This window comes from Pan troglodytes, chromosome 8 (assembly GCF_028858775.2).
Source record: "Pan troglodytes isolate AG18354 chromosome 8, NHGRI_mPanTro3-v2.0_pri, whole genome shotgun sequence".
Taxonomy (NCBI): Eukaryota; Metazoa; Chordata; class Mammalia; order Primates; family Hominidae; genus Pan; species Pan troglodytes.
This window is the reverse complement of record NC_072406.2, coordinates 110749240-110768586: the sequence shown is the minus strand read 5'-3', so window position 1 is coordinate 110768586 and position 19347 is coordinate 110749240. Positions and strand designations below refer to the sequence as shown.

General features: G+C 39.8%; 1 protein-coding gene across 2 annotated transcripts in view; it reads left to right on the top strand.

Moving 5' to 3' along the window:
• HPSE2 (heparanase 2 (inactive)) overlaps positions 1–19347 on the top strand; it is a 778452-nt gene that overhangs the window by 584040 nt on the left and 175065 nt on the right. For both annotated transcript variants that reach the window (XM_054659851.2, XM_001166372.7), the window contains one exon: positions 8692–8785. In XM_054659851.2, coding sequence (XP_054515826.1) covers positions 8692–8785 — 94 coding nt within the window. The remainder of the gene's footprint in view (positions 1–8691; positions 8786–19347) is intronic.

The window sequence follows — 19347 nt, the reverse complement described above, 5'->3', positions numbered from 1 at the left end:
ATCAATTCAAACTAGAATTGTAAGTAAGTTCTCCAGGCTAATCTTTTTAATTTTCATACAAGGACAGTTTCTCCTCACAGGAAAACCTCTTTTATTATGAACTGTTGGTCAAACAGATTGATTGGTATAAAGGTGTTTTGTTGTAATGAATGCCCATATATTAGTTAATATAACACAAATTGTTTTAACAATTAAATCCCCACATTTCAGTGGCCTGGCAATAGAAGTTTGCTTCTCACTAACGTGACAGTCCAATGCTGATGTACCTTGGGGATGGCCTCACATGTGGCCATTCCAGGACCCAGGTATTTACCATTTTGTGGCTTTTCCTCAGAGACTTTTCCATTCAGCTGGCAATGGGGACAGACACTACAAAGAAGACATGGCTTCTTAATTTCTGCTCAAAAGTGAAAAACACCTACATCTACTTTAGCCCTGAAGTGTCACATTATTTCTGCTCACATCGTTTTGGCATTCCCCTGCCTCTACCATGTAAGAGGGGCAAAGAAATGTAGGTTCTGCCTGGGCAGCTGCTTCTTGGCAACAGCTCAGCACTATGGAAGGGAAGCTCAAATTTTGGTAGTCAGTAAACTATCTTTACCCTGTCCCAAGGAGCAAGCTCAGGTGAATGGGATCTGAAGTTCACCTCAGGTGCCCTACCGTCTCTCAAGAATCGCAGCCTGAATTGGTTGCTGTTCAGTTCTATCATGGCTGAAACAGGAAGTACTACTGAATTTGGTTTTAACCCAGCATTTCCTAAACTTATTTGACCATGGAGCCCCTTTTTCTTTATATAACAATTACTAAAACACTTTGAAAAACTTTTTTGCAAAGAAAAGAATAGAGTTTTACCACCTCCATGCTTTTACTTATCTACCCCGGTTTTTGCTTTTGTTATTGTTTTGGGTTGGTTTTGTGGTAATTGTTTTGTTTTCTTGAGAAATTTGCATTTAGTTCAATATTGTTTAAATTTGGTTGAAGTAAGCAAGACTAAAGGCAGTTGAAAAACAATTTTACTTGATTACAGGACCAATGAAGTAAGCATGGTGCTGTATTGTTGGGACATTTGGCAGATCAAAGTACAAAGGGAAAAGGTTTTAGTGTCTATTACTTAGTACCTATATGATCTCTGGTTTCCTACTTACTAATACTGTGTGAGCTGTAGTTTCTAATCTGCAAAATAGAGAGTGTTCATGAAGATTAAATGACACGATATGTAAAATAGCTAGCAAATAAGAAGGAACTTAATATATGTAAGACTCCTCCCTTCCTCTTTCTCCTTTCTATTTTCTCCTAGTTAGTAATATACTAACTTAATTATAGTTCAGTTGTGCTATTCTGCCACGAACAATGACAATTACATGAAAAGAGGCCAGGGGAAGGATGTGGCAACAGTATAAGCAACCCCCAATTTGCAAACACTGAGTTTTTGAAAATACTGCACATAGATGGTTGGGTTCTGGCAACTTAGATAGACCCTATCATTCCTTCTATTAATGCCTCACGATTTAGATTTACCATGAAGCTAATGAATTAAGCTTCAGACCCCTCTCTTGCCTTGATTCCTATGAGTGCTGAGAGTTGTAGGATGTTCTAGGTGGTAAGGGGTAAGGGAATGGGGGCAGGTTGCTATGAGGAAGCATTATGTAAACATTTCTAGTAAATTGCTTGAAGAGCTCTCAAAAGAAAGGAACTTGATTCTCTAAGTTTCTGGGAGTTTGTTGTGATTTATTTTGTCATTTGATATAAATACTTACTTTTGTATCTATCATGTGTTTTGTAGTTTAAAAAATGCTTTCTAATTTTTTTTTTAGAGAGTCTCGTTCTGTCACCCAGGCTGAGTACTGGTGCCGTAATAGCTCACTGTAACCTCAAATTCTGTGGCTCAAGTGATCCTCCTGTACCACTACACCCAGCTAATTTTTTTATTTTTTGTAGAGACGAGGGTCTCGCTATGTTGCCCAGGCTGGTCTCAAACTCTTGGCCTCAGGAGATCCTTCCACTTTGGTCTCCCAAAGTGCTGAGACCACAGGCATGAGCCACTGTGCCCAGCCTTGTTTTGTACTTTTGATGTCCTCCTCTTAAAGAGGGCCCCACAACTTGTGTTAAGTTTCAGACCAAAAGCACATGGATCCACTTCTGCCCACAATTCTGGTGCCATCACCTGCTACTATTCTGAAAATTTTTAGAGGTCCCTCCCTAGAGCCTGCTCCAATGGCTGAAGCTGCATGTGATTTCCCTACCCCTTTCCTTTCCCAGCTTCCTGTACACCTCTCCTTAACACCGCTAGGATCAAGATGATTTGAGCCTCTGCCCACACTCAGTGCCTCTCCACATACAACTCTGGATATATGGGGAAAAGGGTCTGGGCTTGAGGCGCAGGACCCAAAGCGTGCAAAGAGTTAGGAGAGCAAGAAGATGAAGAAAATGGAGCCCTTGGCATGGCACTTGAGCCTCGGTTGGCTCATTGTGGGTTAAGTCATACAGGCACTCATTCTTTCATTAAAGACATTATTTGCCTTTAGTATTGCTCACAACTCTGACCTTTACCTGTACTATTTTTCTATAGCATTTTTCCAGAGTACAAACTCTTTCTTACTGAACTATGTCCCTTTAGTAGGTTAGATGATTCCTGTATGGAATTATTTGAACTGGTTTAAGAAAGCCAAAGAAACATCTGTATTTTGTAGAACCTTTTTTTGTAACAGTGTTCATTTCATCTAAGCTTTCCTGCCCAAAGCAGTTCTGAAACACAGGATAGGAAGGTTGACTTTTTTTGTAACAGTGTTCATTTCATCTAAGCGTTCCTGCCCAAAGCAGTTCTGAAACACAAGATAAGAGGGTTGACCCATTGCAAAGAAGATGAAAACTAATGTAGCCTCAGAAGAAAAGCTTGATGGCAAGTGCTCAGCAGGAGCCCAGGCTGAGGGCCTTTGGAGGAGGGGCAAGTGCAATTTATAAAGCCTAAATACTCAAATCAGCCTTTCTCCAGTGTTTGCTTCGAGGTGGCAGAATAGGTTTTATAGGTCAACGGGGTTTTTCTAATGATTATCCAAGCTTCTCCCCCTTCAGTAGGGAAGGCTCCAATTTTCTGGAATTACCTGCCCAGTCAGCAGGCTGGGTGTTAGAATTCTGAGCAGGCTGCCCCTCCTCCTTGAAACTAGCAGGGAGCAAAATAAGTCCGGAAATTCCTGAGCACTAGGAAGCCCGCACTAATGCAATTACCTGAAATAAAAGAAGGGGTCAGATAATAAAGGGCAAAGGTTTTTCCTTTTAAAGTAAAGGGCCAGGTAAACAAAACCAGCTGCCCCTGGAGCCAACAAACTCTCCTCATTAAATGTTTTAAAAGCCTAATGGGCATAAGTGGCTAATTGTAGTACAATCCTGAAGACTGAATCTAGGGGCCTGATGAAGGGGGTCAGTGGGATGGGAATGGGGTTAAAACTTGGCTGACAGAGACAGGAAGGAGGTGAGCTCTGCTCCTGGCAGAGGACCTCTAAATGGCCAGAATGAAATTAAAATAAGAATAAGATGCTTTGACTGGGAGTCTGTAATCTTTCTGACAGTATCCCTGTGAGATGGGCTTGGATGTCTCATTTGGAGCAATTTTAAGTTTAAATGCTAGTTGAATAGGATCTGGAATACAGGTTTATTAAAAAACTAATTAGGGGAAATTTTATGTTTATTTACTATGAAAAACTGGAAGAGTATGCAGCAAAATGTTGCAATGAGCTTCTCTAGGTGTTGTGCTTATTATACTGTAGGTGATTTTCCATTTTCCTATTTCTATTTTGTTCATGTTCATTCTCTAATTCGTCTACAATGAGCATTTAGTTCTTTTGTAATAAAAATAAAGGGCAACACCAAATAAAATAAGATGAAGATTATTGTACTGGAACTAAAATGTAAAATTAAGGGGGACAGGAGAGTTGGTGAATACACTGATAAGTGGTTCCTTTTACTTTGTATAGTCTGCTATCTTTGCCACTTCCCCAGAGATATGCTTGATATGACCTGCCAATCTAGAGGTAGGAATGAATTGCTGGCATTGGGTGAGACAGACCTTTTGATGATGTATTAATACAAAAGTTTCAACTTCATTGCCTTTGTGATAGTTCCCAGAAAGGTTATTTCTACACAGCCTTTCTTGGCTTTGGTTTTTAGTGGAACAGCTCGACGACTTGTGGTATGATCTTAAGTGATGCTGAATTTCAAGAGAGCTTGGAGGATAACCATGATATACCTAAAAGTGTCAGTCTAGGTAATTCTAGACCATTCAGCCAGGGTTTTTTTTAAAAAAAAAAAAAAAAGAAAAAAGAAAAAAAGAAATCACCATTATCATCATTTTTAGCAATTTATTCTTATAAAATGGTCACCACAGACTACTCCATCTCCTTCATGCCCAAATATAAATGACATATTTATATTGGACCTATCACCGCATGCAACTACCATCAGTGAACCAAAGCTCTGTAACTGGGAAGAAGCTTTCAAATAGCCACGGATTGTTGATGCTGAATGTTTTCTTAGAAGCTTCACATTTACAATGGGTAAGTACAGTAAGTTAGTTGTCCAAGCATATCTAAGAAAAAGGTTTAGGCATTGATAAATGCATACCCTATGGGTTTTTCTTTGTTTGTTTGTTTTTGTTTTGTTTTGAGACCTAGTCTTGCTCTGTTGCCCAGGCTGGGGTACAGTGGCACAATCTCGGCTCACTGCAAGCTCCGCCTCCCGGGTTCACGCCATTCTCCTGACTCAGCCTCCGGAGTAGCTGGGACTACAGGCGCCCCCCACCACGCCCGGCTAATTGTTTGTATTTTTAGTAGAGACGGGGTTTCACCATGTTAGCCAGGATGGTCTTGATCTCCTGACCTCATGATCCGCCCGCCTCAGCCTCCCAAAGTGCTGGGATTACAGGCTTGAGCCACCACGCCTGGCCATACCGTATGGTTAAATGATCCCCTCTCTTAAAAGTGATACTGAATTCTGGATGACCAAAGTTCATATTTCCATAGTACAATATAAATGTGGGTTTAAGTTTGCAAATGAAAGTTGCTGAAACTTCTCAGTATAATGTGAGGATTCCTTTGACATTCAAATGTGAATTGGACTCAGACTGAAGTTATTAAAAAGATGCTGTGATCATCAGGCTAGGGGAGGAAGGGGTCCTTAGCTGAGTCAAAGGTAGAGGCAATGCCCAGGGCCATATTTTAGAAGCATTTTGAAGGGTCTCTGACATCTCTGTTAATTTCCCTTATTCTCTTGAAGAGCTCATCTGCAGCCATGGCTTTGGCCATTACTTACAACCTGAAAAAGACCCCCACGTCAACATTTCTTGGCTCAACTTTTCTCTGTACCTCTTTCTTATATCCCCAGCTACGTGGTATATAGTTCTTTCTTGATATTCTGTATATTTTTGATATGTCAGACAGTATCTTTCATCTCTCTAAACAAATTGTATTCCTGTATGACTAACCTACATCTCTTTGGCAACAGTGTTCTCCAAGGCAATCTCTCTTATATGTTGATGGTCATCAGTGACTCCCTTCCTCTCTTTTACCCTCTACAGAAGCTTTATTTGTTCTTCCTTCATCTCTGCTTGCTTTCACTTTTCTTGTTCCCTCACTTATTTAGACCCAGATCATTTCTTGCCAGCACTATTGAGATAAGATAACTTTATTGGTTTCCATGCCTGTATCTCCTCCTGCTCCAATCCAATTCACAGCCCACGGAAATAGCCCAAGATCACCTGAGAATGATTGGATACAGCTTGTAAGGGTAAAACTGGGGACAAGAATAGGCTAAACCGCTTAAGCCAAGGTTACTGGATTTCATCTCCCATGTATCACATGAAGGAGCAATTGGACCATTTCTGGGTTCAAGAAGATATAATGCTAGCCATTGAGAGTAAGTAACAGGGATCAGATTTCAGCACCATGTCAGAAGAGCTTTTTGTCAATTAGAGCTGTGATGCAGTGAAGCAGTCCTAGTAGTGTATGACAGTGAATTCTTGTCCCTGGATATGTTCAAGCAAAGCCAGAAAATCACTTCTAAGGGATATTGTAGCAAGCTTACATGCTTTAGGCCAGCTGACCAGTAAGGTCTTTTCAAACTCCAAATTTTTACAACATAATCACAGCCATCTCCATCCCTGCCTCTGCCTCACACCTGCTGGGAATCCAGCATCTGTTCTTGCTGCTCTACACTTTCCTCACTCCAAGTTCTACAGCGGATAGCATGCTCTCCTCCAGAGGGATGCTCCCCTGCCCATCCCATCCCATGGCCTTTCAGTGTAAGTTTCTGCTGCCTTGGGCCGTTAAGTAATCTGAACAGAGTAGATCTGGTTATTGAATAGCTTTTATATGACAGGTCCCGTGCCCAGCATTTTTCCTTATATGATCAGTACACCAACCCTGTGAAAATATTATAGATTTGGATTTTTTAAAACCCACTTTAAAGAAGGGATTGAACCAAGGTTTTCTAACTCCAGATTCTGGGTACTTGAGAAAAGGAAGGAGGAAAAGAATGAAGGGACCATCAACCATGGGCCACAGATTGGGGTAGGCTAGGGAGGTTCTTCACAGGAAATCCTACCTACTGAAAAATTACATCTGGAATTTTTATCTCAATAGGTATTAAACTATGTGTGTTGCTAACAAAAATTATAAATACTGATGTGTAATGTAGTTACTGGGAACTAATTGAGAAAAGAGGAAAGTGTAATATATTTGATTAAATAATAAAAGAATAATTACAATGCATTACTTGTCAAATTCCTGGTCACCATATAATATAGTAGCAAGTATTCATGTCCTCAAATGTGTGTTAGATTAGCATTGCATAAATTATTTTTAATTTTAACACTACTCTGTCTCAACATGCCTGGCTTTCATGTAGTATGCCATGTATCTGATCTTTTTTCAAAAATCAGAGGTGCTAATTAAGTATCTGATCTTTTTTCAAAAATCAGAGGTGCTAATGAAGAAGTACTACTATGAACAGGTTATGAGATAGGATAATGGACATGGATATGCCCAGCACTATGTGTTGCACATAATAAATGTTTATTGGATCTGAGTCTGGCATCTATACAAGGGATGAGGCAAAGGACATGTTATTATTTTATTTCCTGATATAAGTAACCATCAAAAATTTTCAAATACATGTACCCCCAGCAGAGAAATTCCACTGTTATAGTGTTCTATATTTACACATAACTTAATTAATCAGTCTCCTATTGTTTATAATCCCATCTTTGTGAGGTGACAATTAGGAAGAACTAAAAGTTGTTCAGTCCCTACTGTATGCCAGGAACTTTACATTTGTTAGCTCATTAATTCTCAAGCCTGAGGAGAAGATATATTATCCCCCATTTAAGAATAAAAAAACTGAGGCCCATAGAGACTACGTAACTTGCCCAAGATCATGTAGTTATTAATACCAGATCTGGAATTTGAAGTCAGATATTTCTGGCTAAAAGCCAAATTTGCTCCAACATTCCAATGGTTTAAGCACTGGATTCTGTGGAAATGTCGTAAAGTCGTAAGTGAGGCCAAAAGGAAAGCTGAGTAGGTAGATCATCTACCACCCTTACCTCAACTAAAGTACCTGCCTTACAATAAAACAAAAATTTAAAAATTAACCATTCCAATACATCACATGTTGGTATGGCAAGTTGACATTGAAAATAATTTTCACATAGTTCTATAATATGTAGTGATGGGTGGCTGCTTCTTAAAAATGAAATAATTTATCATTAGCCAACAACCAAGGATAACTTAGTGGATTGGAAAAGGCACCCAGGAATCACAAGCATTTAGAAATTGATTGAATTCAGAACTTTGCCAAGATGGGGGTAAGGGAAGGTCTGAGGTAACGAAGATCACCTAACCCTGTGTCAGCCTTAGCTTAATCTTCAGCAAAGAGTCTCACAAAGGATATCTCCACAAAGCTGGATGGGCCTGTTTTGGTCAAATATTTACAACATAGTGTCAACAACTTAATATTTCATTTAAGCTAAGAAAAACCAAATCAAAACAAAAACCAATGAGTATCAAGTTGTTACTATTTTAGGAGAGGGCCCTTCCACCTTTGTACATTCATCATTAGTTTGTTCATTCATTCTGGAGGTAGTAGGCAACCACAGCATATTTTGGTAGTAGGCTGACTACAGAGTGTTCGCCCACAGGAATGAGCTGGAGACTCACTCACTACACTAAGTCAGATTTTTGCTTTGGTGTTTATTTTCTTATTTAAAGGTATGGAAAAATTTATTAAAATGATTGAGTATTCCTTCAAACCTCTCACATACCTTTATTACTTTAAGGTGGGATTAGTGATGGACATGGGATGGGTGTTAAATTACTTTCTCAAGGGGAAAAAAAAGTATTCCTCATTATCCAATTTGTATTATGGAATTTCCATCAATTCCAGCAAGTAAGCAATGGGGTTTCATGTGACAAAAGCTGAAAAAAAATAACAGTATTAGCCCACAAATAGTGGTGGAAATGGAGAAGATAAAAAGGTTATTATTTGTTTGAAAAGTACCCAGGTTCAAAACCTTTTAGAATATGAGAGCCCAAGTGGAACCCTGGTTTGTTTCCTCGGGCAACAGAGACCTTGGGCTAGAGAAGTGTATTTATAGTCCCTTGCTTGAGATTTTATCTGATTCTTATTTTATTTTTATTCCAGTTGCTACATTGATGGCCGGGTGGTCAAGGTGATGGACTTCCTGAAAACTCGCCTGTTAGACACACTCTCTGACCAGATTAGGAAAATTCAGAAAGTGAGTAAAAGTATCCTGGGAAGAAAAGGAGCGATTCTGGGGGTAAGACAAGGAAAAAGACACAAAGTCCCAGCTGGGCATCAGCACTGTGGGAACCAGGGTAGAAAAATAGGAAAATAGTGCAGTCTAGATGGGCATGGTCACAAGCTCCCCATCACAGTTGTTGCCTGTCATTTATTGTTTTTCAAATTGAAAAGGGTCTGTGTGTGCCATATCAAGGTTTAAAGCGTCTCTATTTTTTTTTTAATTAATTTTTTTTTGAGATGGAGGCTTGCTTTGTTGCCCAGGCTGGAGTGCAGTGGCATGATCTCAGCTCACTGCAACCTCTGCCTCCTGGGTTCAAGCGATTTACCTGCCTCAGCTTCCCGAGTAGCTGAGATTACAGGTACAAGCTGCCATGCCCAGTCAATTTTTATATTTTTAGCAGAGATGGCGTTTCACCATGCTGGCCAAGCTGGTCTTGAATTCCTGACCTCGAGTGATCCACCCACCTCAGCCTCTCAAAATGCTGGGATTACTGGTGTGAGCCGCTGTGCCTGACCTAAAGCATGTCTATTTTAATATGAAGTATTTGTTTATAGTTTGCTTCTTGTGAGTTTCATAAGGGAAGAATAGATTTACTTGATATTTTCTTTTTTGGAGGGGTTTATTTTAGGTTACTTTAAGGAGAAAATGATTATATTCATTCAGTGAAATTCCAGTCTGGGCACTGGCAATTCTGAGCCATATTTACACTGTTCCTAGGTGTCTTAGAATTAGCCAAGTAAGATCTTAATTTTGTAAAGTTGAGAGGAAAGCTATATTATATTAAGCAATTGCATGTAAGTGCTATCAGCACACCTTTGGTCAGTGATTCTCAGACTTGAGTACAATCAGAATCACCAGTGGTGCTCACTAAAGTTTCTAATTTCACTCCTGATGTTCTGATTTAATATGGCTGGAGTGGCTCCCAGAGGTCTCTATTTTTAATCATCTGTCAAGTGATTTTCCATAATGCCAATTATGGATCACATTTTGAACTACTGGATTAGTTAATTCTAAATTGTGAGGATCTTACATCTACAATTGTCATGGGCCTCTACAATATATTATTATCTTTTGTTGCCCAGTTAAGGTTCTTTTCCAGGGAATGGGGACCCTTTGAATAGTTTGCTATTTCTCGAGCGGATTAAACAAATCTTTGCAGAAAAATTATAACAGGTAGGCCCTCAATAAATATGAGATGAATTAATAAATAGACAAATGAATAGCTCATTTATAGCTCTGAAAGGAAATCCTATTTGAATAAATCATAGAACATCAATTTTGAGAGCTAAAGTGGAGGTCTTGACCTTTTTTGTATTCATCCCAATGTCATACTCAGATTATAAACAGCCTCTGGAATTCTCTTGTTCTCAAGAGTTTGATAGGCTGAGAAGCCTCAGAGTTTCTGAACTACTACATCCCAATCTGATCCCTCCAGGGATCAGGTGCATTGGCCAGCACCCTTATCTGTCACTGCCTTCCACTAGGCAAAGCCTAGGAGAACTAAATGATTTGAAATATTTCTACCAGTCCCTGTTTGATATTCATTTGGTGAAAAATATTCACTGAGCATTTAGCAAGTACCTAAGGCAAAGTGTCAGATGCTGGGGATACAAAGTGGTATAAGACATGGTCTCTGCCCTCAAGGTAAAGTAAGTTTTAACACTTACTTTCAGCAGATTGAAAACATATTACCTAATGTAATAGAATGTTAACCTATTGAATACTCTAGCTTTCTAAGCACATTATGCTAATCTGATATTACATATTGCCCTCTAGAAGGAGGGAAGAATTTTCTGTCATTAATTCATTTGTTTATTGCTTCATTCAATAAATATTTATTGAGTGCTTAGTATATTTAGAAACTGTTCTAAGTGTTTATATTACAATAGTGTACAAGATAGTCAAGTTCCTATAGTTTTGGCTTTTCCAGTCTTGAGTTTGATCAAAGGGCTGTTGTTGGAAGTAAAATGATTCAGTTCTATCAAGGCACTGAGAGTGAAGGTTCTAACTGTGCTCATGTTATTATTTAAGTATAGCAAGTGGCTGTAGGTTAGAACTAAGACAAAGGTGTTGGAAGTTAGGTTCTTTCCTTTATCCCCACTTCCCATTACCGTCCCACACTGCATATGCCTTAACCATATAAACCAATTTGAAAACTGAAATAACTTACTTCCCGATTTATCCAGGGCCCAAGAAACTTAAGGAAAAGAGCTAAAACCCTGCGTACAATTGGTATTCAGATCTTTAAAAACAAACCTAATGGACTTAGAAGGGGAAGGGGAAGTGCTGTCACTGGGAGGAACAGTAGAGCCCCTGAGAGATGACCTATATGCAGAAAGCAACTGGCAGGGAGGGCTAGGCTTAGCAGCAGGGTCTGAACTTACCTTTTGGCAATTGCAAACAGAACATGCCCAGGGTCCCCTCAAGCCAGGGCTCCTATTCCGATTATCTCTTGCTGTGCAACAAATTACCCCAAAACTTAGTAGCATAAAACAGCCATTTATTAAGCCAATGCATTGTATGGGTCAGGAATTCTCAAAGGGTACAGAGGGAATGGTTTGTCTCTGCTCCATGATATCTGAAGCTTGAGCTAAAAGACCTAAAGGCAGGGATTACTGAAAGGTTAGTATCTGGGACCATCAGAAGGCTTGTTCACTCCCGTCTCTGACAGGTGATGCTGTATCACTTTTCCTAACCTACCCTCAGAAGTCACATGGCATCACATTAGCCATATCCTGTTCGTTGAAGTAGTCGCCAAGACCCACCAAGCTTCAGGGCGAAAAGAAATAAACTCCTCCTTTCAATGCGGGAGTGGCAAGATTCTGGAAAAGCATGTAAGACCAGAAATGTTTTTGCAGTCATTTTTGGAAAATATGATCTTCCACAGTTTCATCCTCCCCGTTTCATTTAGTAGGCTTTAAGTCATTTCCCTGTTTTTTCCCCTGATTCTCTTTTACAAAGCTCTTGCCAGATATTGCCTTAAGTGAGTATACGCTAGAGGTGTTGCTGGATCACAGATTCCCTGAGATTTGAACCACTGGATAGACTTCTCATTGGCTAAAGCAGTCTGGACCCAGTTGTTAGGGCCTCCAAGAGGAGAGTCTCTCTCACCACAACCCAAGGTGTGCTAAGCACTGGCCTTCCCTGGGGACATGAGAGCTAGGAGACTAGACAAGGATCCCCAAACTTTGATTGTTGAAATGTTGCTTTGACTGTTCCTGAAGTCCCTGGTGGGTGGGGAGGAGGGTTCTTGGGAATTAGGGTCCAAAGTGCAAACTAGGGCCCACTAGCCAAATGGCTTTCTTGCAAGTTCCTCAAACCATTTCAGAGATGGGCCAAGTTAGGTTTTATGTTTTTTTAATTTTTAATTTTTTGTGACAGAGTCTCGTTCTGTCACCCAGATTGGAGTGCAGTGGCGCAATCTCAGCTCACTGCAAGCTCCGCCTCCCGGGTTCACACCTTTCTCCTGCCGCAGCCTCCCGAGTAGCTGGGACTACAGGCGCCTGCCACCAAGCCCAGCTGATTTTTTGTATTTTTAGTAGAGATGGGGTTTCACCATGTTAGCCAGGATGGTCTTAATCTCCTGACCTCGTCATCTGCCCGCCTCAGCCTCCCAAAGTGCTGGGATTACAGGCGTGAGCCACTGCACCCAGCCTTTTTTTTTTTTTTTTTTTTTTTTTTTGAGATGGGTCTCACTTTGTCACCCAGGTTGGAGTGCAGTGGCAGGATCTCAGCTCACTGAACCTCAGCCTCCCAGGCTCAAGCAATCCTTCCACCTCAGCTTCCCGGGTAGCTGGGACTACAGGCTCATGCCACCACAACTGGCTGATTTTTGTATTTTTGGCAGAGACAAGGCTTTCACCATGTTGTCCAGGCTTGTCTTGAACTCCTGAGCTCAGGCAATCCACCCGCCTTGGCCTCCCAAAGTGCTGGGATTATAAGTGTGAGCCACCGTGCCTGGCCTTCCAAGTAAGGTTTTACTGTCTATATACCTAGAACCTTCACCCCAAAGCTAGAAATGTACTTTGTTTCTTCTCTCTTTGTAGAAGTGAAGTCCTAAGGACCCCATTAGGCCCACAGTGGTAGAAAAGGGGCAGATTTTTCACCAAAATGACGCCATGTGGGAGTGGCTTGATAAATCACTGGTAAGGCTGTTTGAATAGGGTATTGGGCCCAGGATTTGAAGTCTGATGGCCTGGCTTAAGTATAGCTGTGTGGCTTTGGGCCAGTCACTTACTTGATTTCTCTGATGTTGTCTCTTTGTTTGTAAAATGAAGATGCTAAGGATACTATTCTCCCTCCCTCTTAGGTAGATTAGGAAAGTCATGTGAGAAAGCCCTGTTTTGTTCATTGTTATTGAATGCTAGTTCTTATTGCTATTATTATTGTTGTTATAGTTATTATAGCTATTTTTAATAATTTCTGTGACTACAGAAGCTTTACATTACCTTTATCCTCAACTTGTTCTTTGCTTTTTCTCCTCTTTCCTCTTTTTTTTGAACTCTGGGGAATATGATAGGTGATATTTTTGGCACCTGAAAGACAATGACTCAATTGCTAAAAACAGCTGTGGTTTGCAAATTTGGATTGCCACTTAGAGAAGAATTCTCAGTTTTCTGAGCAGTGGGTGAATTATCTGGTTATATGAAAATCTACATGATGCATTTGAAAGCCAAATAGAGACATGTTTGAGCAGTGTGTGGACAAATCACCCCTTTGGATGATCCACACACTCTTTCCCTTTCATTAGAATGATGATGATCATGTGTACATTGGGAGATGAGTCAAAGGAAAGAGTTGATAATCTAAAAATACAGGGAAGAGTCAGATGGGAAAGTGAGAAAGTTTAGGACACAGTGCAGATGGTATAGTCTGGATAGCTGGGCTGACTCCAAAACAATGACTTAAGAACCCAGAAGAACCACTTTGGCTGAAGTCCTTTGGACTCTGTGATTTGTGTCTTCATCTCCTAGAGGAATCAGAAGAGGAAATAACACTTTTTGATATTATTTTCAGTAATTCAATAAGCACAGAAAGGAGTTGGTGAAATCCCAGTCATAAAGGAAGTGTTTCCAAAAGTACTGTCCGTATTATTGCATTTTGAATACTAACTAAACTCAACAATTGGCTTCCCCAATATTTGAAAAATTTATTCCTTTCTTCCTTCCTTTTTCCTAAAATTATTTTTAATTGACATATAATAATTGTACATACTTATGGGGTACAGAATGATATTGCAATACGTGTATACAATGTGTAATGATCAAACTAGGATAACTTGGCTGGGCACAGTGGCTCATGCCTGTAATCCCAGCACTTTGGGAGGCTGAGGCAGGCAGATCACCTGAGGTCAGGAGTTTGAGACCAGCCTGGCCAACATGGTGAAACCCCGTCTCTACTAAAAATACAAAAATCAGCTGGGCATGGTGGCAGGCACATGTAATCCCAGCTACTCAGGTGGCTGAGGCAGGAGAATCACTTGAACCCAGGAGGCGGAGGTTGCAGTGAGCCAAGACCACGCCATTGCACTCCAGTCTGGGCGACAGAGCGAGACTCTGTTTCAAAAAAAAAAACAAAAAAAAAAACAGGATAATTCACACATTTATCACTTCAAACATTTATCATTTCTTTGTGTTGGGAACATTCAAAATCTTCTAGCCATTAGAAAATGTACAATAAATTATGTTAATTATAATCACCCTACAGTGCTATCATACACTAGAATGTATTCCTTTTATCTGGCTGTAATTTTGGATTTGTTAACCAGCCTCTATCTCCACTCCCCACCCTTCCTAGCTTTTAGTAACTACTGTTTTACTCTCTACTTTTATGCGATCAAATTTCTTAGCTTCCACATATGAGCAAGAACATATGTGGTATTTATCTTTCTATGCCTCACTTATTTCACCTAAACAAATGTCCTCCAGGCTCATTCATGTTGCCTCAAATGACAAGATCCCATTCTTTTTTTATGGCTCAATAGTATTCCGCAAATATATATGCCAGTTTATCCATTCTTTTTTTTTTTTTTTCATGAGATGGGGTCTTGTTCTTTTGCCTAGGCTGGAGTGCAGTAATGCAATTATAGCTCACTGCAGCCTTAAATTCCTGGGCTCAAGCGCTCCTCCTGCTTCAGCCTCCCAAGTAGCTGAAACTACAAGCCCACGCTACCACACCTGGCTAATTTTTTAATTTTTTTGTAGAGACAAGGTCTTGCTGTGTTGACCAGGGTGGGCTCAAACTTCTGGTCTCAAGTGACTCTCCTGCCCCAGCCACCCAAAGTGCAGGGATTACATACCTAAGCCACCACACCTGGCTCCGTTCATCTGTTGATGGAGACAGGTTGATTTCATAACTTGACTATTGTGAATAGTACTGCAGTGAGCATGAGAGTGCAGGTATCTCTTTGGCATACTTATTTTCTTGTGGATACATACCCTGTACTGGGATTACTGGATCATACAGTAGTTATATTTCTAGCTTTTTGAGGAACTTCCATACTGTTTTCCATAATGGATGTCCTAATTTACATTCCCACCAACAGTATGTAACAGTTCTCTTTTCTCCATACCTCACAGCATTTCTTACTATCTTCTTTATAGTAGTCATTCTATTTGCCTTCATTTCCTTCTTTCTTCCCTTCCTTCCTTCATTTATTGACTACTTGTAACATTCTTAGAATTTTCCAGGTCCCTGAGAATAAAATGGTGAGCAAGACTGACGTGATGCTTGTCTTCATAGACCTTATGGTCCAGTGGGGAAAACTGATAATTAAGCAAGCAACAGTAATAAGATGTTATGATTCCTATTACAGGGTGCTCTAGGAGTCCACGGTGGGAAGTACCCACCTTAGTTTGTGAGGGAAAGGAAATCAGGGAAGTCCTCTCAGAGAAAGTGACATTGAGGCTAACACCTAAAAGTTAGACTCTCTAATTTATACAGTTCTTCTTAGGGTATGATCAGAGAACCACTCGTGGTAGACATGTATGGATAAAGGAATGGTTTGTATGGTTCATCATATGAGCATGATTATTCATTTGTTATCCTTGCTTATGACTGTTTATATTTAATAAAGATCAACTCTTTTGAAGTCTCAATAAATGCAGTGACATTATGCCACTTCTTCCAATATATTGTAGTTGCAGGACCATGGAAGTAAGGAAGAAGGACATGTAATTTCTTTGAAGTAATTAATAGATTTTAAAAGAAATTCTTGCTTTTAACCAGCTTTCCAGTTTACCTGCTTATTTGATCCTCTTAGTAAATAAGAAGAAAAGAGCAAAACAAACAAACAAAAACCCACTTCTTCTTGAGCACCATAGAATAACTCGAGGCACAATTAAAGGAAACATGAGGACAATGATAATATTAGTCTTCTCTAATGGAGAAAACTGGAAAATGAAAACACATTACTAGGGTAAGAACAGTAGTATCACCACAAAAATCAGTATTTGTTTGATTAATTCATTAATTCCCTCATTCATTCGGCAATATTGACTGCTTATTTCAATGTCCCAGTGCCTATCACATAGCAGGTGCTCAATACATGTTGGAGGGAAGGATGCACAAAGCGAGGGGCAGGTGAATGAGCAGAATAAAGCACCTGAAGTATAAAAGAAGTAATGTCTTATCTCATTCACATTTATATGTGCTGTCTCTGCTGTTCACACTGCAGAAGAAACTTATCTGCTGCTAACTTTGTGGTAGTGTTGAATAGATGGAAATCAGTTTAGACAGCCCTATGAGCTATGCCTACGTATAGACATAGTAGGAAAGTATCTTCAGTGTATCTGTTTAGGAGTGATGGAAAAGTCTTTTTGTGGCCCCAAATAATATTTCAGTCTGTTTGTTTCAGACATTTCATTTGAGTGAACAATCTTTCATTCTACATTAGGATGATGATGAAGAATGTAAGCAATCTGGGAAGAGGTAGACTACACTGGCTTAAATTCACACTAAGGCTTTAAAGGCAAACAGAAGATCCTTTCCCAAGAGCAGGTTTTGATGGAGGGGAAGAGAAACACACGCCAAGGAAATACAGTTGGCCCTTGAATAACATGAGGGTTAGAGGCGCTGACTCCCTTGCATAGTCGAAAATTCATTTACAGCTTTTGACTCCCCCAAAACTTAACTGCTAATAGCCTGCTGTTGACCAGAAGCCTTACTGATAACATAACAGAAGACTCACTGATAACATAACATAAGCCTAACTGATAAACATATTTTGTCTGTTACCTGTATCATCTGCTATATTTTTATAATAAAGTAAGCTAGAAGAAAGAAAATGTTATTAAGAAAATCATGGGCTGGGCGTGGCAGCTCACACCTGTAATCTCAGCATTTGGGAGTCCAAAGCAGGTGAATCATTTGAGCCAGGAGTTCGAGACCAACCTGGGTAACATGTCAAAACCCCATATCTACACACACACACACACACACACACACAAACAAACATTAGCTGGGCATGGTATCACATGCCTGTGATACTAGCTACTTGGGGGGCTGAGGTGGGAGGATTGCTTGAACCCAGGGAGGTTGAGGCTGCAGTGAGCTGGGATCCTGCCACTGCACTCCAGCCTGGGCAACAAAACAAGACCCTGTTTCCAAAAATAAAAAGGGAATAAAAAGAAAGAAAATAAAATCATAAGAAAGAGAAAATATATTTACTATTTATTAAGTGGAAGCAGATCATCATCATAAAGGTCTTTGTCCTCTTTGTCTTCACATTGAGTAGGATGAGGAGGAGAAAGAGGAGGCGTTGGTCTTGCTGTCTCAGGAATGGCAGAGGCAGAAGAGGTGGGGGAGGTAGAAGGGCAGAAAGGAGAGGCACGTGCACCCAATGTAACTTCTACTGACGTAAATTAATGTATAAGTGAACTTGCACAGTTCAAACCCATGTCGTTTAAGGGTCACCCGTACTCAGAAGGCACAGGACCCCAAATACAAACTGTACCACATTAATACCTCGGGATAACATCAATGGGGCCTGACATTTATACAATGGGGACCTTTATAAGGAAAATAAAACAAGGAAATCTGCAAATTATGTAAATATTTGACGATATGAACACATTAGCAGAGCCCTTCTTAGGATATTGTTAGATGCCTGTGAAAGCAGGGAGCTGGAAATTTAAGCTCCATGAACTTCTCGGTAAATTAGCCTCTGTGACCCCACTTGGCTGTGCATCTGCAAATGGGAGAATATGACCTAAGGGAAACTTTGACTCTTGGCCTTCATATACAAGACATGAAAAATATTATAGTTGGGGAGTCTAACCTGAAAGATATGTTTACCACCAAAGAACACCAAAGTTTTAGTCATTGTCATTCCATGAACCTTAATTTCCTTGATTCTTACATACAAATATTTCCTTGAATCTTAGAACAAATATTAGAGAATTCACCATTAATTTAATAACAACTGGAAAGGGAGAGGGTAAACAGCAGGCAAGTTTCATTTGATATTGATTTTGAATAATGTCCTGATTTCAAAAGCATTGAATTGTGAAAAATGCATCATTAACTTACAGAAATATAATAATTATATTACCTTTTGGGTTATAAATGCCATTTATTGAGTGCAATATATATTATTAATCTATTAAATAAACCAGTGATTTGCTCAAGCCAACAGAGCTTTTTAAGTAGTAAAATTGGAGTTCAAACTGAGGCTCATCTGACTCTAGAACCAGCACTCTTATCCATTACACTATTCAGTATTGCCCACACTTATCAACTATTTATTTTATAACCCATGTAATATTTATATTCCTAACCACCCAGGATTAGGAAGGCTTTCAAAGGAGAATACTGAATGAATGTTCTTGGTGAAAGAACATCATCTAGGGTGGGTGTCCTGGAAGTGAGGGTTGAATGAACTGAATGGATGAATGAAGTAAGGGTTGAATGAATGAATGAAGTTGAGTATCATGATATTAGGCAAGTGATAGTGGAAGACGACAAGACTTTTTAGAGGGTTATTTGCATTGATCTACTGGATTCCATTCATATGTTTCATATGCACAGGTTCTTGGTCAGTGTTTAGTAAGGTCCTGTTATATGCAAGGCAATGACAATGTGAAGAAGGTATGTGCTACCCATGGACATTTGGAGGAATGGCCCTGGGAGCAAATTGCTGTTTGGGGCAAAAAGCTTCTTCAGGAGGAAGGGGCAACTTAGGATGACCATCCAGTGTTTCAGCATGTAAGTGGGAGGATTATAGGGTTTGTCCTAAGCAAGAGTAAAATTACCAGTGAGGCTGCTGGAACCTATGACTTGTAAGTAGGTAGGGGTTGGTTAGTCACAGAAAAGGACTGGGAAAGAGACGAAGAGTAATTTATGTGCAAGTGGCTACTTTCCAATCTCTCTCTCACTAGCACTTATCCTTGAACGTAGTCATTGCTTTGGGCTCTGTGAAACTTTTCTTTCCCATTTTCTTGCATATGATCATAATGTCCTTGCCTCCCCAGTGACTTTATCTTTTTTGTGTATGTCCTTATTTTAAATTTATGTTTTGTTGCAATTACATTCAACTG